Source organism: Ciconia boyciana, chromosome 3 (assembly GCF_034638445.1).
Source record: "Ciconia boyciana chromosome 3, ASM3463844v1, whole genome shotgun sequence".
Classification (NCBI taxonomy): domain Eukaryota; kingdom Metazoa; phylum Chordata; class Aves; order Ciconiiformes; family Ciconiidae; genus Ciconia; species Ciconia boyciana.
The window spans coordinates 41,352,610-41,377,572 of NC_132936.1; the positions used below are offsets into that span (position 1 = coordinate 41,352,610).

The window sequence follows — 24,963 nt, forward strand, 5'->3', positions numbered from 1 at the left end:
CCCATTTTATTAGAAAGGGGGGCTTGCGCTCCAGCGTGCGAGCGCCGTATTGCCGTCACCAGTGACCGGCAAACGAAGCGGCTGCAGACTGCCCTCACTCCCGTTGCCAGCTTCAACCTACGACCTCGGGGCTCCCGGACCAGCCGCCGGGGCCGGGCCGGGAGCTCCGCCGGGGCCGGGCCCGTTGTGACGCGCCCGGGGTTGCCGGGCGGCGGGGCGGGCTCGGAGCGCGGAGGTATGGCGCTGCGGGCGGGCGGCGACCTGGCCCTGCTCCTGCCTCTGCTCCTGGCCTTGCCGGCGGCGGGCTCCGTGAACGGCAGCGGCGCGGAGGCGGCGGAGCCCCTGCGCGGGCGCGCCGAGCCGGGCGAGGCGGCCCCGGGCGGTGCGGGCGCCCTTGGCGGGCGGAGGCCCCGCTCGTCCCCGCCACCTCCGGCCCGAGCCGCGCCCGCTGGCGCCGGGGCCCTTCCCCGGGAGGTGCGGGCGCTGGTCTGCCCTCAGCCCGGCCGGCTGCCTGCTCGTCTCCCCTTACGGCTTCTCCCGCAGATGCCGGTGATTCCCGCTCCCGCCACGGGGAGTTTCCCCCTCCCCGCCCAGCTTCCCCCTCTGGAGGCAGGGGGTGCGCGGCCGGGGTGCTTCGTGTGGAAGAGGAGATAGGGCCGGGGTGCAGGGAGACCAGGTTTCGTGTGGAAGAGCAGATATTTGCGGGGCTGCTCGGAGTCGTGCTTTCTGAGCAAGGCTTAATCACCGCCAGGATGTAACGATCTCTCCTCGGTGTCATATGCAGGCAGTGGGAAGGTGTCAGAGTGTATTCGGTGCTTTATTAAGCCATGCAGCATCACAGGGGCCCTCCTGAAGGGGGAGGCTGGGGAGACGGGGAAAGCTCCAGATCTGCTCGTCACTCTCGTAGCCAAAAGTGTGGGCTACGGAGAGTCGGATACGTGCAAACCCCCTCCGTCTGTCGTTGAGCAACGAACCGCACAGGTTCACAGCTGACGTGTTGTCAAGTGCAAAGGCAATTGCCCATGGAAAAGATTTCCGTCCTGGGAAACCTGCGTCCCCTTAGCTGCCTTTGTGGTACGACTTTGGGGAGGGAGCAAATGCTCTGCACTTTGGCCTTCGGGACCCCAGAAGTACTAAAGCCACAATACTTGGCAAGAATGAGATGCCCAATGCAGGAGTCAGCGAGTTCCCCTAGGGTGCGTGGCCGTGACTTTGAGTGCTCTCTGTTGACATTTTTAGTAGGACTTCTGTGGGCTTTTTAAGCGTTTATCAAAATAGTCTGCATGTATGCTGTGATGTGGCCTGTAATTAAAATGGTGCATAATGGCAAAGATTTCTGTTCTACATAACTTTTACAAGGCTTCCAAATGTAGAGAGGAATACAGACTGCCTTTGCTGTGCTGGTACTAATTGCAGCCCCCTGACAGGAATGTAAATGCAGTTCCTTAGCACATTCTTATCTCAGCATGTGTGGGATTTACATATATAACTCCTATTAATGCTAATGGAAGCTATATACATAATTCTCTTTGCACAGGGCTGACACTATATTTTTATCTGAACCTGATGCAACTGGAACCAGCCATCTTATATAAGTGAAAAGATCTGTAGTTTCTTACCGGAAGCTTTCTTAACATTTTGGTTCATTTAAAATGCAGGGAGGAAATGCAAGTAAAGGAAGCAATACAAAACTTTGTATTGTGATATTGGCATGGAAGGTTCATAACATTCATATCAAAAGTGGTGTGTTATCCAGATGATTATCAGTGAACCTGATCCTGTTTCCCTTAAAGTTTCTTTTTGTTGTTTTTTGTTTTGTTTTTTTTTATTTCATTAAATCAGAAATCAGGATTGGTGATTCCTGATTAACTCATTAATTTAGAACCAATCAACTTTTAATGTTTAGTGTTTAAAGGTTTATTTGGAGTATTACTACTTAGAAAACACAGTATCTTTTTTATTTAGAGCTATAGTCAGTTCACCATTATGAACCTCTGACAAAAGAGTCGCGTTGCGCATTGTGGTGCTCCTGAAGCCAGAAGCATCCTGAAAGGGTATCATGGTTGATACCTTCACCTATCATTAGGAGAAGTTTGCTTTCACTGCTTAGCAAAGTCCCTCAACCTTCTATTAGTAATATCTGAAGTTTTGTGTCTCTTCTTGTTTCTAAAGCTTTTTCTTCTTCTTTTTTTTTTTAAAATTTGTGTCTGGATGAGAAGTGGCAGCTTCTCCTTTCAGATATCATGATGCCCTGCTGTGGCTACACTCAGCTTGTCACCTCAGAATTGAATTACAGTAATGCCTGCTTTCAGGGTAGAGGTTTGGGGCTTACCAGAAGCTGATAGGAATTGTCAGAAATCTATTGAGTTGAGAATTTACATCATCTGAAGCTGTCCTAGCCCTCCCTCCCTGTTTATGTTTATTCTGCACACAGGAACAAGTGCAACTCACGTTGTACCAAGTTGAAAACAGGCATTTTTAAACAGGACTGTGTTTAGACTGTAGACAGGATCCTTACATTCCCCTCCTCTCTGCTGTGCTGTGGTAGTTGCTGTTAGACAAGACTGTTGAATGACTGCCCCATTAATTTAAAAGAAACTAAGGGAAACATGATAGGGTGTCCATGGTGGGCACCATCTTCTAAAGAAGTTCTTATTTTTTAAGGCTCATTAGAGATAGAGTTTGAGGATACAGTAGCTGTTTTAAAGGTTATCTCTGTTTTCGTAGGATTTTAGTCTTATCATTTTTTTCCTTATGTTTTGGCTAAGGTTGGATTCTTTATAACTCATCTGGATAGTTAATTTATTGTGTAAGGATTGTTGTGCATACGCTAGAAGACTGTTCTGACGAGCACAGCTTATATGCTGAAGTAAATGTCAAAACCATAGAGACAGATAGAGATAACAGAAGAATAAGATTTTGATGGCTCATTTATAGTGTTGGGAAAAAGAGTTCAGTATCAGTGTATCATTGTGGAGAATGCACTGTGCTGCTGTAGTGTAAATCCTTTACAATGGAGGAATAAAGGTTTTATATTTGTATAGCACTGACTGCAAGAGAAATGGATCTGTTCCTTTCAACCTGAGAAATTTAAAGTTTTGGATAGTGTGTGAAAACTGTAAATGTTACTCAGAGATTTAGTAGCGAGAAGTGATATATAAACTTGAATTGCTGCACAGAAATAACATTTTGTAAACATAAATCTTGAATATAAAAAACTGAGAGACAGTGAAAGCAAACTTTACATTGGTAAGTATTTGTTATCAGAAAAAAAATAATCTGAGTAGGCGGGACTGGCAGTGTAGACTTGTAAAAACAGTCATAGTGACTTTCTCTTTGCATTTGGAAGAATTGGAAAGACCTATTGCTTACTTAATGAATAATTTCCAAAGGAGCTTCACTAAGTTATTTGCTCTATGGAACAGTTACTGTATCTCAGTATCCTTATAAACAAACATTCAATTTGCATGCTATTAGGAATAAAATATATAATCCAGATTTGAATCCCAGATGGAGATGAGAACCTTTTGCTTTTGTACATTCTGTGAAACCCATTCTGTAACCTCAAAGTACCATTAAAAAAATGGAAGGAACCCAATCACAGTGATTAAAACCCCTGTACCTAATTAAAATACTGTACCTGGTTGACTCATCTTTGTGCTGGCTGTCTAAACCTGACCTTGAAGTGTGATGGGGAAAGAATCGTGTGGGAAGGCGTATGTTAGCCAGAAAGAACAAGGAAATGAGTTAACTGAATATTGTTTAATGAAAATTCTTCTTATCTCTTTTCAGGGAAGACCTATAATTTGCATAGAACCTAGACACTGTACTTCCCAGAGCATTCAGTAGGCTAATTTAACATCATAGACTGGTTTATAAGAAAAATACATTTTTTCCTTTTAAAGAATTATCTTAAGGTTTAAACATAAATGCTATTCACACTGGATTTTATGATAATTTTTTCATAAATGTCTTGTTTTTCTGGTTTAGTTAGTGAAAGCAAAAATGTTGGCAAATTTCATATTTCAACTAAAAAGTAGTAAAGATTTCAAGGATTGAGTTTCCTGTTAATAGGGCATTTCCACCCCTGTCATTGTATTAGAGATGTAACTTTAGACTTTGTGTTCAGGTCTGAATGCCACTGTGTCCACGGAAGTAGAATTTGGAGTATGCACAGTTACATGTGGTAAGTAGGAAAGCAGATGAATAAAACATATTGTCATTTGTTTTTGAAAAAAAAAAAAAAGTGCTAACTGTAGCATTTTAGCAGTTGTAATTTGCTTGCCCTCGTTCACCTCTCATTGATTTCAATTGCCAATAACTATAATTAACAAAAACAATCAGGCTGATTGTCATTAGGAGTTTAGGTCAGATCTGTTGTTTTATTAATTTCACAGCCTGCAAGCTCCTATTTTAAACCAGTTCCCTACATTTATTGGCACATGAGCTGCCTTCCCCAAAGTAACAATTTTCGCTATTTGTGAACATCTGTGAGATGTTCAGAAGATGAAAGATCTTCTGATGCTTCTCACAGATGTCTTCCCACATACAATATTGCCAAAAAATTGCTTGCCTGCAGTAGCCTGTTCTGTATTCCACATTTATACAATTTATAAATTGTGCAATGGAGAGGAGAGGTATCATTCTGGAGTAGGAAGGGAGAGAGGAAAAACGAGATGAGCCTTAAGAAGACATCTCTGCGTTTGGGGTGATGATAGAAACTGCTGTGAGGTGGTAATTATATTGCTTAGGAAGCAGTCTTGAATCAGAAAAGCTATTAATTTTTTTCTGAACAAATTCAGTTTCTCATAAGACCACAGAAAAAAGAGAGATGAGTTTTTGCCCCATCAATCTGACGTTTTCTAGAGTATGCCTTTTTATTTTTTCTAGCCACTTTTTGATATTTCCAATGACAGAGCTTCCTTGATTCCCTCCTATTTCACATCTTAGGACATTATGGGTTTAGAAGATTTTTTTGTTGCTTCTACATACTTTAATATTTCTCTTTCTTCACTTCATAATTTCAAACCTGCTTATATGTTCCATATACCAATGCCATATAGGTATCCCTATACTCTTAATAACCGCACTTGCTCTGATGTAGAAATCTTTTGGATACTAAGAAACTGTTCCTTATGTCCCATTCCTCTAGCAGATGTCTCAATGTTCTGTATTTCCAGGGAATTTCACTAAATTTTGGCTCTGTTTCGTCTTTGGTCCCTCAGAGTTAATGTTGACTGGCTGCCAGGTGCCCACCAAGCCACTCTATCACTCCCCTCCTCAGTGGGACGGGGGGAGAAAATAACATGAAAAACTCACGGGTTGAGATAAAGGCAGTTTAATAAAGAAAAGCAAAGACCGTGCACAGAAGCAAAGGAAACAAACAAACAAAATTATTCTCTACTTCCCATCAGCAGGTGATGTCCAGGCACTTTCTGGGAAGTAGGGCCTCTGTATGCATAGTGGTTGCTTCAGGAGACAAACACCTTAATAAAAACGCCCCCCCTCCCCCTGCTTTCTCTTAGCTTTTATTGCAGAGCACAATGTCATATGCTATGGAATATCCCTTTGGTCAGTTTGGGTCAGCTGTGCCGGCTGTGTCCCCTTCCAGCCTTTTGCCCACCCCCAGCCTACTGGCCTTTGAGGGGGTGTGAGGCGTGAAGAGACAGCCTTGCTGCTGTGGGACCACTGCTCAGCAGTAGCCAAAACATCGGTGTGTTATCAACACCATTCCAGCTACAAATACAAAGCACAGCACTATGAGGGCTGCTATGGGGAAAGTTAATTCCATCCCACCCAGACCAAATACAAATGTTTAAACCCTTTAATACTGAAAATTATATAGTCTTACTGAAGAATCAGGAAAGGGAAGCTCTAACAAAAAAGAAAAAGGCATCGTCTCATATCTGGCATCATCTAGTATCTGGAGTTCAGATCATGTTTGTAGCCTTCATTCTAGTCTAGGCTTTTCAATGCATGGCATGTTTGTCTGCTGAAAGGCTGAAAGGTAGCTTCTTGGTTCTTCCAGTAAAGCCGTAATCTCTTTGTCTCCTTCATATTCCTTTTTGTTCCCTAGATTCATCTATCTAGCCCTTTCTATTTCTTGCTTTCTGAACGGATTCCAGTTTCTTTATTTTTTCCCCGTAATGCTGTGGCTCAGATCCATTGCTCCTCTATTCATAGTCCAGGTTTACAGAGGCATTAAAGCACAATTAAAGCATATGTTAATGATGTCTTGTCATACCTGCCTCAAATTTGCCTTAGTCTCTTTGTGGTCTAATTGTTTTGGCCACTCTGACCTCTAAATTTCTCTCATAACTGCTGGTTTTGTATTGCTAAGTATTCAGTTCTTTGTGGATCATCCCTCTTCACCCCCTTCCCTCCACCAGTCTATTAATGTACATTTCTCTAGGGTAAATTTCATTTGGGTAATTTATTTTACTGCATTGTGGCCAGTTTTCTGTTAGGTTAACTTGTATGACTTGTTGAAGTTAAGACTTCATTTGTTAGAGCATCTCAGTAGATTAATTTCATCAGCATTGGCAGCTACTAAGAAGAGGTGGGGAAAGGAAACACGGGAATGAAAGAAAAAGCTGTCCAAAAGGAAGAGGCAAAGGAGTACCAAGAGAACTTGCAGATCTAATTAAAAGAGCTTTTTTCATCAACCCTTTGAGTGGGATATAATTCCCAAATTTTAATATTCCTGTAGGTAAGACACAGTGAGATTTTTCCTGATGAATGTGACTACAGTTAGCCAAGCACCCAGATTTTATCAAGCCAGCTTTTTGAGTTTTCATAGGTTTCCTGTCTTTTTTTGTTAGCTAAAAAAACTACATGGCACTGAAGAAAGAGGAATGCCTTTAATAAAAGTGTCAGTTCACTGCCATTTACACCTCTGTCTCTGCATCCATGAGATGAGACATTCTCTGGAGTGGAGAACGATCCTCATTTTGTGTCATTTTCAGTAAGTGGTGTTGTCTCCCTCTGTCACTTGAAGTACTGTTTCACGAGTTACATGACATCTCTGAAACATTCTGAAATCCATTGGTTTATATAATACACATTTAAGGAATGCAGATGCATCATAAATGCAATATTCAAACCAATTTCCTATTTATTATTCTACTGCAAGGGGGGTTTAACTCTCCTCTTTCCATGTCTATTAGTAAACAAAATGCTTCTGGAAAAATGGCAAAACCTTCAGTGTTTACTGGGCCTAAACATATTACTCCTGCCTCCCCCACAAGCTATGTCATTCCAATGAACTGTGTACACACTGTTTGGCAAAAACAATTATAGCACTTGTTTTGAATTTGTTCGTAATTGTTAAAATGAGGATGTTCCCATTGAAATCCTGATAGTGAGAATGAACGTTGTTTTTGCTTCCTTGAACATTGTGTGGGAATTTTCCTTAACTTTTCACATTTGTGATAGGTTATCTCCTGTTCTTTGTCTTCAGTAGGACCCTCCATGTTGCAGGTGGAGTCCTGCTGGTCAACACTTGATTTCACCAGTTTCTCAGGAGAAGCTCTATGTTACTGACCACCAGCCTCCGTGTTCTGAGAGGCTTCATTTTGGTGGCTGTGGGTGATATTCCTGTATCACTCATTGTTGGTCACTGTTAGGTAACTTCAGACTCCATTCCCAGTGCCAGGAGGTTTTTAGTGCCTTCAGTTTCTGTTGACCTTGGTGGGAGTTGAAGACACTCAGACAGTCACAAGACTGGAGGCAGACTGAGTTGGCAGTCTGTACAGGATTCTCTGTGCCATCTGATTTGAGCATTTAAAGGCCAGAAGCCTGAATGCTTTGATATTTAAAGTGAATTAACTGTTTTGCAGAACATATATTAGTTTCATTTCAAATTCTTTTTCTGTAAGAAAAGTTTTGAATTCATTTTGAATTCTTTTTCTGATACATGATGATCCTAAGAATCTGGCTCCTTCAGTACAGAGTCTGACAGAAGTAAATGTTGTCTTGAAATCTTAGATGCCAACATGGGATAGCTTTAGCAGGCACTCTGAGAAGATCTGTTTTGCCTGGTATTTGGTAGATACATCATATTAACATCCAGGATAAAGAAAGAGAAAGCAAAAACAGAGTTTGAAGGAAATGAAGAAATGCAGAGTGAAAGATTCTTTTTTTTCACCCAAAGGGATTGGCATTCGAGAAGTTCTGTTAACCAGTGGATGCCCTGGGACTGAAGCAAAATGTATTGTCCGTGTGGAGGAATGCTGGGGGCCGGTAGACTGTGGATGTAAGTGGAACACTGTGATAGAGTAATCTAGAGCAAGTAAGTTGATTTGAAGGAAACATCCTTATTCTCTGTTAGTGTGGTGGAAGCGGAATGAAGTGATTGCGTTCTACCCTCCAATTACCCTGTTAAGCAATCCAGTAATGTTTCAGATCTCATTTCTGTTCTGATGTGCGCTTGATTTCAAGTCCCTGTAAAATACCATTTTTCTGCTATGTGCTTCATTCCTGACATTAGACCAAGCAAAAATTATTTGAAGTAATTTTAAGGGAAAGGATAATTTCCAAGTAACATTCTGTGGTTTGAAGAATTATGAACTTTATGATCTATACAAAGATGTTTCATATAGTTGATGATGTACCTATTAAAAATTCCTCCTGTAGGGGGAATACCAATTTCTGAGGGCCTTGCCTGTGTGAAGATGCCTTGTATTTATATACCTCCTAAAAATCGATTTAAATATGTTTGGAAGATGTTAATTCCAAACAAGGTGAGTAATTGAACCCCACTTTGTACAGAAGAATTGCATACTGCATGTATTTACCTGCAGGTAAATACCTGCAGTTCCATCTGAATTGTACAGACTTCTGGGCAGGTTATTTCCTTTGCCATCATAATGCAAATAAGCCCTGATTTATCACTGGCGAGCTGGTAATACAAGGACTTGCATGGCTTTGCTCCTTTATGCAGCTTCAATATCCTGTTTATGTGAGGGAAACAATAATTTTAGAGAGTAATGTTTACTGTGGTTTCAGAAAAATGGGAGATAGTGGCTGGTGAGTGCATACATGTCAGCAAGTCACAACCACGTTGCCCTTCCCAGTTGTTCAAGTAGGAGGTGCTGAAGAAATGGGAGGAATTTTCCCAGGGGCCAAGGGGTCCTGACAGGTTGAAAACTGTTGGGAGTAGAATAAGCACTTTTCTGGGCATCTGACACAATGCAACTTGTCTTTGCAGATCTATTTGAAAAAATACAACCCCTTTTTTTCTTTTCTTTTCTTTTATATATGGCTAGACAGCACGCATTCTTCCCGATGATTCAGCTATTATGGAAGTTTGCAGAGATACCCGCTCGGTTACCTTCCAGTGTGAAACTCAAGAAAATGGAAATATAATTGCCTCTGTAAAATACACAGTCTACACAACAACTGGTGAGCTGATAGAGATGCTTACAGTCTTCTAGTGATAGGGCCATGTGTTTTTTATGTAGTACTCAGTCTTTGTAAGATTGCACGTCACCAGTAGTATATAGGCAGGAGCTTGTGCACTGTGGTAACGACTGTCATGAAATGTGGGCCAATAAGAGAGGCATATAAAAGGAAATTACAGAATGGGAATGAAGAGGTTCCTTGTGGTAGGAATGAGTATTCTCTTTACCCTTTGTAAAAATTCAAGCTAAAATAAGGAGGTTTTCCTATTACCGGCTTATTTTTTACTGCACCCAGGTTGGTTAACATAGACTTCTTTTTGCCTCGCTAAGCCACGTAGCACCATCTGCATGGGTTCTGCAGTTAAATCTCCTTTCCACTTCAATACTGAAGCAGGAAAACAACCTTTGGGGGTTTTTCTTTTAGCAGCCATCTGGAATTTGCTTATGCACAATGGATTTAGCAAAGCTTAACATTAAAAAGAATACATCATAAAACAAGTTCCCCAGTACTATCTTTCTCACCTCTGCTAATGGGATTTTTGCTGACTTCATCAGGAAAGGTAGCAGTGTGCTGATTTTCTCAAACCATGAGAACAGGTGTACAGAAACTCCATTTTTCCTAATCAGAGAAAGGGTGAAAGTGTCTTGCTCATCAAAATTTAAAGTTTATCCTGAAATAATGTAGATTCAGCTCTTACGCAAAATTATGGCAGACGAGAAAGAAAGAAATCCTTGGAGATATCCCTCACTACGTTTCTCCCCTCTGTGTTGTTTACCTAGGTAAAACTGGCCTGGGAATCCTGCTTTTTTTCCTCTCTCTTCATTAAGATAGGCTATTTCCTCTATCTCTGTTGAAGTCCTTTCTGCCATTGTACAGTAACATGGAATTTGTTTATTCATTTTCTAAATCCATCTGGCAGTCACAAAACACCCAAAGCTTTTTTTTTTTTCCTTCTCCCACTATTCAGTCTCTACGTTCCTTTTTGTACAGAGGAAGCTTCCTTTTTGAGACCCGAATTAGCGGAGCACATAATCTGTTTTAGGCTGAAGCATGCAAATGGCCCCATTGACTTGAGTCGTGAGTCATCAATAGGACGACTCACACACTTGTGCCTAAGCTGTGACTGAGCAGTCTTGGTGAAAAGTGGTCAGATGAAACCCGCCCAACAGACATACCCACTGAGAACTTCTTACAAGGACTGAGATTTATTGGTTCAGAAAATGTTTACGACTATAAAGAAATCTGAGGGGGACAAGCTCTAAGGTTTATTAAGTACCTTAAAAGGAATGGGTTGTTCTGCTTAGTGCCAGATCAGCGTCCTTTGGCTTGGTGCAGAGGTGTGTAGATGCCCAAAGGAGTTTCTGGGCTTTGCTTCCCCAGGAATGACATTGTTGGGGCTTTAGAAATTATTAACTGTTAATTAGGTACATGGAAGAAGTTACCAGCTGAAGTTTTGATTGAGAATGTACCAGGACTTTCATCGTACAGATCTAGTTTTGCTCTCTGTGGATGGTCAGAAGTCTAGCCAGATCAGAAGATGGCATTTACTTTTCCAACAGGATCAGGAGGAAATGAGAAAGATCCTTCTGACAGCATCAATGGACGCAGCAAGACTCCTTGTGTTTGGATGTAGATTTTCTTAGCTGCTGCCTTGTATTTTGCAGAGCTGCTCTGTTCTCTGGGAGCACGTCTTGCTGTGTTGTTCAGACTTTGGAAAGGGGTAACGTTTCTGCCCACAGTACAATGCGGCCTTTCCCAGTTCCTCATTAAAAGACTTTTTGAAATGAGGGTTGGGGAATTTGAGACTTAAATTTATCATCCCTGTCAAGCAAGATGGTTTCTCTGCCTACTCCAGAAAATGTAAGTCTTTCTGTTGAGTGAACGTCTTTTTCTTTGCCATTTATCTATCTGGTCTCCAAGCTGAAATGTAAAGAAGGGCAGCATCACAAAATTGGTGTCAGAAATAGTCAAAAATCTCCTTTTTCAGGTAGCCTACAGGACTGAACTGGATTTTCTTCCGGTACCCAAAACTGGCCACAGAGGTTTCTAGTCAGCGTGGGTTGGGTGGCTGTGGTGGGCTGACCCTGGCTGGCTGCCAGCCCTACTCCGGCAGGTCCGGTGGAGCCGGCTGGAACCGGCCGCGTCCAGCACAGGGCAGCCCCGGCCTCTCCTCACAGCGGCCGCCCTGCAGTCCCTGCTGCCCGGGCACCGGCAGCTGGTGCGACAGGCCAAACTGTCTTAGGGAGGGGGTCTCGTGTAGATTTTGGGAGGTCTATTTGAACCAGCTGAAAGGGCAAATCAGTTTTAGTCAGGAAAAGAGCAGGTCCTCTCTGTTACCTCCTGAATTACTTTTTTTGTCTGATCCAACTGAGACAATTCTGGCCATCTCTCTGCCTCACTCAGGTCAATAAGCTTAAGTTTGTATATTTTGTCTTTCTCATCACCTAGCTCACTCCTTTCACCATTCCACAGAGATACATTTCTTCATTCCAGAGCTACAGAACAGGGCAGGGGAAGTGGAAATGTGTTTGCTCCATGGCTGGCCTTTCTTCTTGGCGCTTTCCTAGAGAGAAAGCCTTGAAGTCGTCAACAGAGCTAAAAATTATCAATGCAGCCGATAAGGGGTGAATGTGTTTGCTTTTGTCTCATCCTTCCTCCTCTTTCCAGCACTCTGATGTTTTACTCACATGAGCAGCAGTGGCCAGATTCAGCAACACCATCTGCAAGCCTGGCCCCAAAGCCACCACTTGAAAATACATAGCGTGACACTTTCTGCTTCAGACTTTGAGGCGTCTGAGGTGGGAGGAAGGGAAGACATTTTGAAAAAGGGCAGGTAAAACCTCACAGGAATTTGTGTGTATTTGCCATGTGGCAAAACTTCATATGAGTTAGTTTTAAATCTGTGCACGGAGAACTTCCATGTGTCCTTTACCAGTGATTACTACGCTTCTCAGTGACCTTTTGATGAACAGTCATAATGACCTTTTTGCATAAGTGAGTGGTCTTTAGTAATTTGGCTCTTCCTTTTGTTTTCAGAACTATTCAGACCTCTTTGTCTTTTATAGCAAGAGAAACATAATGGGAAAAAAAAGTATTTTATCTTCATCAAAAATTATGGGGATCTCTGCAAGGAAAATCCCATCTTTTTAATAACTGACATTTCTATATGTCCTTACTAAATCACTACCCTGAAACACTGAAGGATGTTGTTTCACACTCCCACCCGTTGTGTTGTTTGGTGTTTCGTGAAGACTTTGGAGCTGGAAGGCGGTTTATTCATATTTACTAATAATAGTCCTGTGAGGAGGGAGGACTCTGCAAGGGAGGAATACGAGAGCAGAGAACGATCCTCATTAGGATGCTATGTGAAGGGTGTCAGCCTACTGAGATCCCAGCTGTGCTCCGAGCTCCACGCTTCTCATGAGCAAGAGAGCGAGTTGGGGTATGTGTCTAGTGGCACTTCTGTCGAGAAGATGAAGGCAATAGCGTTTCTGTGTCTCAGAAGCCATTCTAGCCCCCATCTCTTTTCAGTTCATTTCCTGCTGATGACCTCAGTGCCAGAACTTCCTTGAGAGAGAAAAGTCACGTCTCTGTAACCAGCTACTGTGCAAACATGTAATCAGCATGGCCACATTGTCCTTGCATTTGCACAGAAATGAAATGGGGAATCCCAGTACCCAAGATTAACAGCCTGGATCTCCTCTGTGTATATAATCCTGCTCTCTCATTAGCATATATCCATCCATTTTTAATACATAGAAAAAGGCTTCTAGATAATCTAGAAGGGAAACAAAAAAGGTATGTGTCACCATTATAATAAGGGGAAAAAAAACCAAAACCAGCCTGCAGAGGCAGAATCTCATTCCCCTCTGCCAAACTTTCTGGTACATACTTTCTGGATCTGAAAACTGGTGGAGAGAATTCCTGTTGGCTGCTGGACCGTATAAACAATTGGTTGAGCGTCTGCTTGTAGATGGAGCACTGCTGTACAGTCAACATCATGGTCTAGGAGGAACTCCAGCTCAATGAAAAATCCAGGGGAAGAGGAGGAGGAAGAGGAGAAGTGCTGCTGGCAGAAGTAGTGGGTTTTCTTTGGACAGAAATGGTGTCCCACTTTCTTTATGTGTATAGTTTACAGTATTGTGAATCTCTCTCTTATTGAAGAAATGACTGAATAGAATGCAGAGACAGAATTTGTATTGCTGATATTTTCTGGAGGGAAATGCTAGCAGTGGCAACGGATGCTTCTGAATGTATTTGGATTTAAGCAAATTAAAGGCCAGAGGGTTCCATGAAGGCGGAGAACAGTCCAGAGATGCATTGCCCTGCATAGAAAGCAAAGCAGCTTTGTGGAACTATGGTATGCAATGCAAATATGGTTGCTGGGCCACACCGCAGCAAAGAATGTGCTCTCTGTTTTAGAGCTATTCTGCTCTGGTGCTTGGTGTGAGAGGTATGTGATGTATCTCTTTCGGCCCAAATAAGAAAGCAGTGAATTTCTAAGGTCCTTGAGCCAGGTCCTGCACGGTGTCTCAGACTAAGTATCTTGTTCTGATTGCAGAAGGGAGGTAAAAAAGCTGTCAAGCTTCTTAGCAGCTGGTAATGGCCATACAGACGACACTTTTGGTTTCCTTTAATCCAGCCTGTCGTTCCCCCATTGGCATAGCAGATAGGATCTGGGGTGGAGGGAGTGTATGGTGCTTGGACCGTTTGAGCTGTTGGGAAGGCTTGCATGAGCTATGACCAGCACACTCTGGAGTTTCTGCCACAAGGGCTGGCCTCAAATCAGCAAGCACTGGTGGAAGCTAAGAATTAAATCTGAGAATTCCTTCTTTTCCTTCCTTCCTGCCTTGTTCTGACTTGCACAAATAAATGGATCTTCATAGTTTAGATCTAACAGTGCCTACAGTCTAAGTGCAGTATCTCACCCTTGCATTTGATTTAAGTGCATTCCTCTTTTAGTTAAGATGAATATAAATAATCAACAGGTAAAGTGAGAATGCCAACCTTCCAGTAGGGCTGGAGGCAATCTGCTTGAAACAGTCAGATATGTTATCAATGTCATTTTCATTTGTAGAACCCTAGAAAATTTCTAGTGGAGTGCACGCAATTTTAGGATTTTTTTGACAATGTAATTGCACAATATATATGATGATAGTGCTTTCTATCTTTTCTTTATAGTGAAGTGGTCCACATACCTGCAGTAGGCTGTAGACTTTAAGTTGAAAGTCATTGAACTAGACTTTGCATGTTTCAAAGAAGAATTGTTCTTCCTACTTCTACTAAGCTAAGTGGACTTTTTAAAAAAGTTGATGTAAATACATCTTTGTAACCTTAACTGTAAGCTGAAGATGTTTTTAAGGCATATTCTGGCTGTTCCAAAATTCTCACTGACCAATTGGGAGTGTTGCCTGGACTTTCGGAGCGCAGTCAGGGGCTTAAAAGTGCACCTGATGTGAATCAATCTTTGCTCATTGTAAACCAGCTTATTGGGAAGCTGCTTTCCTGTCTGCTTCCTGCTTGCATTTTAAACACGTGTGTTTACTTGGAAGGCATCCCCTCTGTATTATCAGGTTGTCTCTTGGGCAGTTCTGGTTCTTGACTATTGGAAGAATTTCTTGCCTAGGAAGAAAACTTGAGTAGATTAGCTGTGGATAACATGAAACTCGCTTTTCTCTTCAGCAGCCTCCTGTTGCAGCCTGTAAACAGAGGTATTCTTAGAGCTCTAAATTCACATCTTGCCAAGGGGAAAATATATTACGTTCATGAAATTGCAAAATCAAAGATAATTTTCATTAACCTCCATGCCCCACAACTGCATGTAATTCTAGAAAGACACAGTCCAGTCAGTGAAGTGAATTAGTCTAAAAGCAGTTAGCTCTACACTGTATGGAAACCCCAGTATTCAGACTTATTATGTATGATATTCTCAGACAGTTCACCATTCTTACCTGTCCTGTATCTTGCAGAGAGATCAGGAGAATCTTATAGATGAGCTGTGGTTTAAGAATATCAAAATGAAAATTCTGTGATGCAGGAGAATGAAGCTCAAATGATGCGATGGAAGAGTTGCTTAGATACTACAGTGATGACAGTGGCACAGGACCTTATATAGAAGTAGAAACAAAATAGAAATAGAAATGGTTTTCCTGCAGTCATTCTGCTACACAGAATTCCTACCAGTGTAAGCATGAATTTTGCATACCAGTCAGCAATGAGATAGCACCTTATAGTTTTAGAAACTATATGAGGGAAAATGAAAGAGAAATTAGGGTTGGTTTGTGTAAAATTGTCAAAGCTGGAGGGCTCTGGGAAGATGCATGATGGTTCATTAGTTTGGTTGAATGTGGCTGAACAAATAAGGTCAATTAAATTTCAGAACAAGGTGACTGGGTTTGGTTTCCAGGCATTTCTTTATCCAGTGTCCAGAAACAGATGGGGGAAGTTCGTTGACCATCTTCAGCATTTTCCACTCTTCCTGGGTTGTTTCTTAGAGGGATCTCCTAACTGGTACGTCTGGTCTTAGAGAAACAGCCCAAGTAATGGCAGGACCCTCAGTTTCCTTAGGTGAATGGTTGAACAGGCTGCAGCATTGCAAAATTGCATTTTTACTTGATATCCTTGCTACATTTTTCACTTCTCAGCTTCATGCAGCTGGTCCTCACTATGCGTTTCTGGGCCATGCAGAACAACTCCTTTCCATGCGCAGTGGTTATTTGCTTTACATAAAGGCTTTGCAGGCCTAGATAGAGACAGGGAACTAAAAAGCAGCACTTAAGTCCTTGAATCTGGTCTGTTAGCGTACTCTCTTTTGGCTTCATTATTTTCATTATTACTGCAGCAACTACCATTGTTAGAATTCTTCTGTAGCACGGTGGTACCTTGGTGCCTCAGCCCTGCGTGACGGAGCACCTGGTACCAGGCACAGAACAAAGAAGTCAGCCTGCCTCGAGTGGCAGATAGCCTGTGGTAATTCACACATCTTACATGGATGTTCCTTGAAATCTTACATTAAGGCATTTCTTAAAGCAAAAAAATTGTTATATTAGTAATTCTTAACATGTACCAAATAGACACACTTCCCTCTCTAATATTTTCCTTGTCTTCAGGAATTGCAGTTCTTTGTGTTTCACGGCTGTTAAGTGACATGTATCCCACTCCACATGCCTTGATCTCCATTTCTTTGTATCTTCTTTGGTTAGATATGCCTTTGCAAAGAAGGTATAAAATGTTAACTATTCTAACTTTTGCTGATACGGTAAAGGCCCAAAGGTTGTGAAAGATGTCAGATTGTAAATAATCAGGCCCTGCTCCTTTTCAGTCCTGTTCATGAGATTAAATGCCTGATTCATTTGAAAATTTCAACGTAATAATGACCATGTATTTCTTTTCTTCAGAAATGGAAACAAAAAAATCAAGGAGAATAGAAACTGGGAAATCGAGGAGAACAATGACAGATGCCATCCTGGTCTTTTGCCTGGTAACTGGAATCATTGTGACTGTTGGTGTGATCTTTGCCATGATCTGTATGATTCTTCACTGGTAGGTGGACAGCATACAATGTGATTTATGTTTTATTTGATGAAAATATGGTACTACTGATGACAAACATGACCTGGGGTGAACTATTTAAGTTTTTCTGCAGTTTAATATTTGTGTTGCCAGTAGAAAAAACAGGAGCAAGCTTCTGGAGATTTGAAAGAAGTACTTTGCAGAGCAGTTACAGTGATTGTGGATGTTCTGGAAGGGAATGATTCAGAGCAATTTATGTAAACCTACTTAAAGGTATGTTTTTGTTTAATTCTTTTTTCCATTTCAGGGCTGTTGTAAAATCTATTTGGGAATCAAAATCTGGGCAAGACAACCAAGGCAAGAAGCTGGCCAACAAAAGATCACTGTGTAACACGGAATAAATAGCCCTTCCCCCCAGGGTCCGCATTGGCCTTTCAAGGAATTGGAGTCTCTGCACCTGCAGCTACACTGTTCTCACCATCTGCATTAGCCATAATACAAGAAGCGGCAGAACCTTCACTCACAGAGGATGAAGTACAGAAGTCCCTCCAGGACTTGCATAATGAACAGAATTAGAAAAAAAAAATCATTACATAGAAATACTGTATAAAGAAGATTAAAATATGTTTGAAATACTGGTTTTAAGATAATAAATAAATAAAAAAATAACAGTTCATTCACTGTCTTGGATTACTGAACTTTAAGTGAAATGGGTAAAAATACTTCTATTTTAAGGTGGACACCATTCCCCAGGTAGTTTAATTCCCCAGTCTAAGCACCTCTGAACTGGAGAACCAAAGCCAGATTTTTGTGAGGATGGTGAAAATGATATATTTAACATGTCTTAATTTTGTGGAGATGTTAATCTAGACTAGATGAAACTAGGCATATAGTGTAGGCAGAGACCATTTTTTGTAAAGTGCTCCTTATCTCCTCAGTGATCTTCCAAGCACAGCACCTACTGTGTAATCACTGCAATCCAGTTTCTTCTTGACGCATGGAAGGATGTGTAATGGTAGAAAAGATCATTAAAAGTTTCTTCATAAGATTCATTAAATTTTTACCTGCACATTTGCACACATAACCATTTCTGCCATCAAGGGGACCAAAATATGTGAACAGAAGAGTAGCCCCATAGGGTCACACCAATGATTCAGCTACCTCTGTAATCAAATCAATGGACAAAAAAAGGATGTCTAGGGAAGAGTACAAAAACAAGACGAGGCTGTATGATGTTTTTCACAAGTATTCCTCCAGCTTCCAGGCATTTGGAGGCAATTGCATCTTCTAAACCAGATGCAATTTCTGAGCAGTTGGCAATCTTGAATAGATTTCTTTTCCTTGGCTTTGCTCAGTGTCCCCTTGTACCTGTGTAAGCTTCTGTCACATAAACCATCCTACGGCAAGGAGATCCACAGCACAACCACATCTTTTGTCCAGCTTGAACCCACTTCCCAGCTTCATTTGTTACACCTTACTTCTTGAAAAGGCAGTGAGCTGTCAATCCACACTGTCCTCTCCCTGAAAGTGACTGTCTTTTAGACCTCTAAAATATTCCCTGGTTATTTTCTTTCTGGACTGAAAAGTGCAAGATAACTTAGTGATTCTTCATCCTGAAACCATACCATACCTCTGACCATCCTTGCTGACCTCCTCCATTACATGACTATCTTGTTTATGAAGGTGCTTTCTGTTTGTGTAAATAAACATAGTTTGATGAAAATAAAAAAACCTGAGCTGATGACATGTTGAAAAATGGACTGTGGATTGATTAAAATGTTTAATAGATTTTATGATTAAGATTTTCTCTTGAGTATAGTAGAAGCTCTGAAAAGAGGCCAAATATTGAACACTCCAGGGTAGAGAATGCTTCTCAGTAAAGAACATTGCAAAAAAATTGCAAAAAAAATAGATTGGAGGTAGTAACTCATCCTCTCAAAGAATTCCTGTTCTCTTCAGATCCTCTGTTGCTGCAGATGTTCTAATTGCACCATCTGCACATCCTTAAAAAAGCATTATCATATTTTTCAGAGATACATCATTTTGTTTGCTGTTTAGTGAAAAGATCATTTACATTTTTGCAAATAAAACATCATATTCAAAAATGACGTGCACTTAATTCTATAAAAATACCTTTTTTAAAAAGGAAATGATATTTTTGGTAACACTATCATTAGCTATGTCATTTTATATCATTTGGTAGACAAACCTAAAAGTCTTGCAACATAAGAAGAAAATGCATAGAGAAGGAAAAAGCAGACAATAACAATTTTGCAGTTTGCAAAACTAGCTTACACGTTCAAGGTGAGTTTTTCATCCCATGCAATCAAAGACAGCATATTGTGGTGGGTCTGGGATTAGGGCTGGAATGCTGGTCTTAAAAATAGACCAAAACCAGTTGTTATTACTCAGGAAAATGTTTCCACTGAAAGTATGGTAAATATGAAGCCCTTCCCTCAGCTCTGCGATTGACTTTTGAACTCTTGCTTTCATGTTGTAATTAGGGTGTAGCATAACTCTAAGAGAAAGAGAGGGAACTAGAATATTCTTTTCCATTATGATGCAAAGGTGTACTATTATACAACCATTTTGCATTTTAATAACATTTGCAAAGAACCTCCAGTCTTATTTGGGTTGATATTCTGAGGGTTTTAAATTTCCATGGTCTGCTGGCAAATCCAGCAAAAAGTAATAGATACATAAGCAGAGCAGTTCAGAAAATGAAATTCAGAAACAGCTGAACTAATCCATACTGGTGACTGTGGGAGTCCTTAGGGTAGATCAAGGAGGTTTTGTTCTTTATGGGCTTATATTTTGTAAAATATTATTCTGCCTTTTTTTTCCTCTTATAACTCCTTAAAGCTACCTGCAAGATAGAAAAAAAATTGCTAGAAAATTTGATGCAAAAACTGTAGCATGAAATACGAAGAGTGCCTTGCTGCTCAACAGATAGGGTAACCAGGCTGTTCCGTTGTTGAAGCCGCAATCAGAAACTCCACAAAGTGAGGAAATTCCTGAAGTGAAGATTACTCTGTCCAAGCAGCCATTGCACAACCACTATATTATCATTCTCTCACCCTAAATATAAACTTGAATGAATTGCTCTTTGTAGTAGATACAGTATAAAACACATAGGAAGTGTGAAATTATTATCTTAGGACAACCCATAGCAACCTTCCCTGACTTTTGAGCCCATAATCTGAATAATATACTTACTAGTTTGGTAACAGTGGACAGCCATGACAGATAAACGACATCTAGAAATAAGTGGTTTAACTTAAGTATTTTTAAAGAGATAAAGAACATGTTGCAATCTGCTTGAACACTTCTGGCAAGAAGTGTTCACCATCTAGGATATATAACTGCACTTCATGTAACTCCTTTTATCTGCAGTGCCTGAGAAATGTAAAGAATGTTGTCATTGTTACTTTCTGATAGTGGGTTAATTAAGAGAACCAACAAGAGTTTCTCCTTTTCCACAGATTTAAGTACAGTATTTCTATCTCCTCCTGCTTGCTGACTGCAGTGGAAACATTATCTTTACTGATCACCCCAAGGTACAAAAGTATTCTTATTCTCAGACCTTAGGCATAGGCCCAACTCCTGTTTAAGCCAGTGGTATTTAAGCGCTTGAAGTGAGAATCTGCTGCATTTCTAAGGGGAGAAGCACAGAAGAACTAGAAGCAGAAGCGACAAAGGTCACATTAAAAATATGTTCATGATCTCGGGAGCTTGTGCTGCCTACAAGAGCTTTTGGCCAATGCAGATTAGGCAGCCTCCCTAGTCTGCTCTATCAAGTGTGGTCTGTACAGAAATCCCAGCGCTCTGGGAGCTCTTAGCTTTGCCCTCATTCAGATGCCCTCCTACACCACACCTTGGAGGGCCATCAAGCTCAGTTCATCTTCCAGGAGACCTTTTCATGTGTCTTAGCTGTACAGAGGACTTCTAGTATCTCCTCGTACTATTCCAGCTGCTGGATCCAGGACACAGGGGCCAGAGTGAAGGTGGAAATCTCATCATGCTTAAATTTAAGCTTGTACTTACATTCTTTCCTGAACTAAGATGTCCTCATTCATGCGTTTAAGCAATTTCCTGAATCAGGGCCAAAATGACTGTGTCATCCCTTGCTTTCATTTGCTTTGCATTGTCTAATATTGCAGCATAATCTTGTGGGGTTTGTTTTAATTTAATAGTATTTTAAACTTTTCCCCACTATTCTTTCATCTTCCCTTTCTTATTCCTCTTAAAGAAGAATCTTTTTGGAATGCATATCTTGTCTGTGTATGATCCACCATCTGTCTCAGGAAATTTAGGATGCATTTATATAGTTATTTAGGTCTTGATGTATGCGCAGTTTCATTTATGTATGGTCTAATAGTATATACCATAGAAATGAATTTTTTTTCTTTGACAGCTTTACTGGCTCTTTTTGGAAATGAAATTTTTATGGCGAATTGCAGAGATTTTCATTATTTTTTTATAACTTCATTTAGTCAAACACACTTAACAAAATAATAAGTACTCACGGTTTTTCTTTCTTTGCTGCTATGCATACAGGAGAGAGACTGCCACAGAAATATGGGTCATTTTTTAACCTGATGCTCTATAAAATAAAATAAAGAAATGCTAGTTGAAAACCAATTCAGTGCTCCATGATTGGTGGCAAAATTTCAGCATTGTGCAGCTATTACAGGGAGAAAATAAGCAAATAATTTGATTTATGATTTTATGAATCAGAAAGCTACAGCTAAATGTTAAGTCAAATGTACAGCATTTTGTGTGGGTTTTGGAAATAGAGCTCTGTGGTTTCCAGGTGTTTATCTGTAAAGTGTAGAGGTGGATTTTTCAGGAGCTGAGCATTCAGCTTCTACTTCATTATGAGACTCTCGTTATATTAGGCCAATATTGTTCACTTACGATTTGCTAAGTTTTTTACTTAGCTGTATAGAAAGCTTTTGACTTAGAACTGGGTCAGAGTGCTCAGACTGGAAAATTCATTATGGTGAATTTTCAGGACAATGCTACTTTAACAGGAAATTGTGTTTGTGGGCTGTGAAAAGATAACTGGAGAAAAAGCTTGCATGTCTGAAGCAATTAAACCCCAAATCCAGCATGGCTGGATATGGATAATTGGTTATTTAAAATTACTTAACCTACATGTGTTTTGCACTCTATCCTCATGTTCTTATAATCAGAAAGTTACGGGGCAAAATGGGAAGACTTGAGCTGATTAAATCTTCATTTTGGACTGTAAGCCCTTTCCCAAAGAGATGGTTTTGTAGTATATGTGCCTACGAAGTCTTACAACATGGTGTCCTGATCCTTATTGAGGGTATCACATGGTACCACAACATAAGAATTAAATAATAGTATGAAGTTGTTATGCAGATGAAGCAGTTACTATTTTGGGATAACATTAAGTTGTATTACACCTAGAATAATGGCAAATTGTTAATTAAGATCCCTTGATATTTGCAATGATCCAGTTTTCTGCTACTTATAACTGCCAAATTTGAGTCTTTAAGGCATAAATTTTCCATGATGAATATGTGATCCTCAGGCTACTATCTTCCTTTCTGGGTATGCAGAAAGTGCAGTCAAATGTTTTATTTTTTCTGGGGACCCACTCAATGGAAAAATAGGCTGCTAATCCCATCCTGACCGTTTCTCTTGCATTCCTAGTTTCTGCTCCCATCCCAGTTTCCCCCCTCCCAGCCTATTCTCCCATCAGCAGCTCTTCCTTAGTGTGGTAAGACTAAGACTGAACAGGGAAGGAATGACACTGTGACTTGGAGATGATGGAGGAGAAGTAAGAAAGAGCAAGAAGATTAAGACATTAATCTTCTTGAGTATTTTGAGAGTGGCTGGTGAGAGCAGGCTGGGAGGGGGGAAACTGGGAAGGGAGCAGAGACTGGGAGTGCTAGAGAAGTGGTCACGGAGGGAAGGCTGAGAAGAAAAAAGAAATTAAGCAGCATCCTGAGATTAGTGGGACAAAGAGGCTGTGCTTAGAAACCTGATGGGAGTGGGGAGAAGGAGCAGATACTGTGAAAAGAGAAATGCCTGTGAGCAGGATCCTCACCGATGGGAAGAACTGGCTGGATAGAAATCCAGACAGGAATTGTGAGGAACCTGGGGAAGGAGACTGAGATTGTGAGACCCTGGGAGGCAGAAGGAGAGATCAAACAGGGAGCTGAGCATGCTGAACATGAATATGGAGAGAAGAAAGGCAGGATGAAGACATTGAAACTGGGGAAACAACCTGGGTCTGAATGCTGGGACAGCAAGGCTGGGGGACTGGAGTGATGAAGAGCAAGGCTGGAGGGAAAGACTAGGACTGAATAGGTAAGAAGACAGAAACCAGGGTGAAAAACCTGAAGAGTGGAGACTGGAAGTCACTGGCAAGAAGAGACTGGAAGAATGAGCAAGGGAGACACGGGACTACAGCAGGCATCGTTTTTGAAGGGACAAGACAGAAGAAGTCAGAACAGAAGATTTGTTTGGAGGTACCTGTGTCCATTTGAATACTCTGCCATCATGAGCCTGGATTAGGGGCAGTTTTTCTGAGCTTCCTTGTACCTCTGCTGCTAGCAAACATCTATAAGACCTGCGAGCAAACTATGTCTCTTGCCTCCTGCATTGGCAGTTAACTTGAAGGGTGAATATGTTACTGCATTAGCTCAAGTATCCAGAGCCCTGTCCTGGGGCTGAAAGTCCTGACCCTGTTGATGGTGTACGTTGTTATGAGTATGGTGCTACCTGGTAGAACATCTGAATTGTTAGTATGGAGTTTAAGAAACCACAGAAAACTTTAAAGGAATTGCAAGTTTGAGTGTTAAGAAATGTCATGTGTACATGGGCTGTACAGCACTGGTCCAGCCCCTGTCTCTGGTGTGCACTTGAAGACAGAGCGGGGTGCAGGCTTGTTCCTGCAACACACTCACACAGAAGCGGCAGAAGAGCTGGGGAGCAGAGGACCAGCCAAAGCTGTCAGGATCGGTAGGGCTGGTTAAGCAAACCTGGGGAACATACCCAAGCAGATTAACCAGAAGGCATTTTAAAGGCAAAACAGAGGCTGAAAGACTTCCTCCCTTCTCCCCTGTTAAGTTTGGCCATAGACTGATGTGGGGCTAGGACTTCATCCAAACAACTGAAAAAGGAGAAAGAGAAGGCCAGTAAGAAATATAACGGGGCAAGATGCTGAGAGACAGACCTTATAAACTGGTAGATTAGTGTGCGTGTTTACTTCACTGTAAATGGTCCTGAAAAGGCAGTCATGTTTTTTACTTGTTTTTCACTTTGAATCCTGCAGATTTTTATCTTTGTAGATAAATGGATAAAGCTAAATTCCTTGTCTCATAAAAAGTTCATCAGGTGAATGATGTAGTTCTTTCAAAATGTCATCAGTCTTCCTGGTCCAAGTGGTATTCGCAGCAGGTTCTCAGCCAGTGGAAGTCAAAATGTCAGCTCCCTTTAAATAGTGTAGAGGCAAGTCATGTATAATTGAATCTCTTATTTTTATTGTTGAAGCACTGGTTTTTATCCAGGCTGCCCATGTGCTGCACTTGCTAATCTCAGGCGAAGACATTTGTGTTTTTCTAAGAAAGCTTTAAAGACCTTAAGTTCTTGTGTTCACAGAGCACACACTGTTCCAGAAGGACCCGCTGGATCATCTGGTCTGATCTTGTGTCTGTAAGATGCTCTTCCCATTCTGTCTGTTAGTCTTGTGCTGAGGCTGGTAACTCGACTGAGGTCTGTGTTTAAACAATACCTGTGAGAAAAGCACCCAGCCTTGCTTTGGGGACACTGAAAGACTGGAAGCCCAGCACTTCCCGTGGCAATTTGTTCCAGAGGTTTATTGCCTTCTGTGCTAAACAAGAATTGCTCCTCATTCAAAATATGAACACATCTGGCTTCATCTTTCAGCCACTGGTTTTTGGTTCTGCTAAAATCAGCAATCTTTTAGTGCTTCATATTTTTTCTTCATGGAAAAATTTTTCTTCACCAACACACGCTAATCAATCACTTTTCAGTCTTCTTTTATGACTAAGC

General features: G+C 41.1%; 1 protein-coding gene across 1 annotated transcript; it reads left to right on the forward strand.

The window, feature by feature from the left end:
• Nucleotides 1-237: 237 nt before the first annotated feature.
• Nucleotides 238-17,315, forward strand: SPACA1 (sperm acrosome associated 1). Its single transcript, XM_072855937.1, has 7 exons — nt 238-382; nt 4,130-4,186; nt 8,153-8,254; nt 8,635-8,741; nt 9,267-9,402; nt 16,800-16,944; nt 17,222-17,315. The coding sequence occupies exons 1-7, from the start codon at nt 238-240 to the stop codon at nt 17,313-17,315; spliced, it is 786 nt and encodes a 261-aa protein (XP_072712038.1).
• Nucleotides 17,316-24,963: the final 7,648 nt, after the last annotated feature.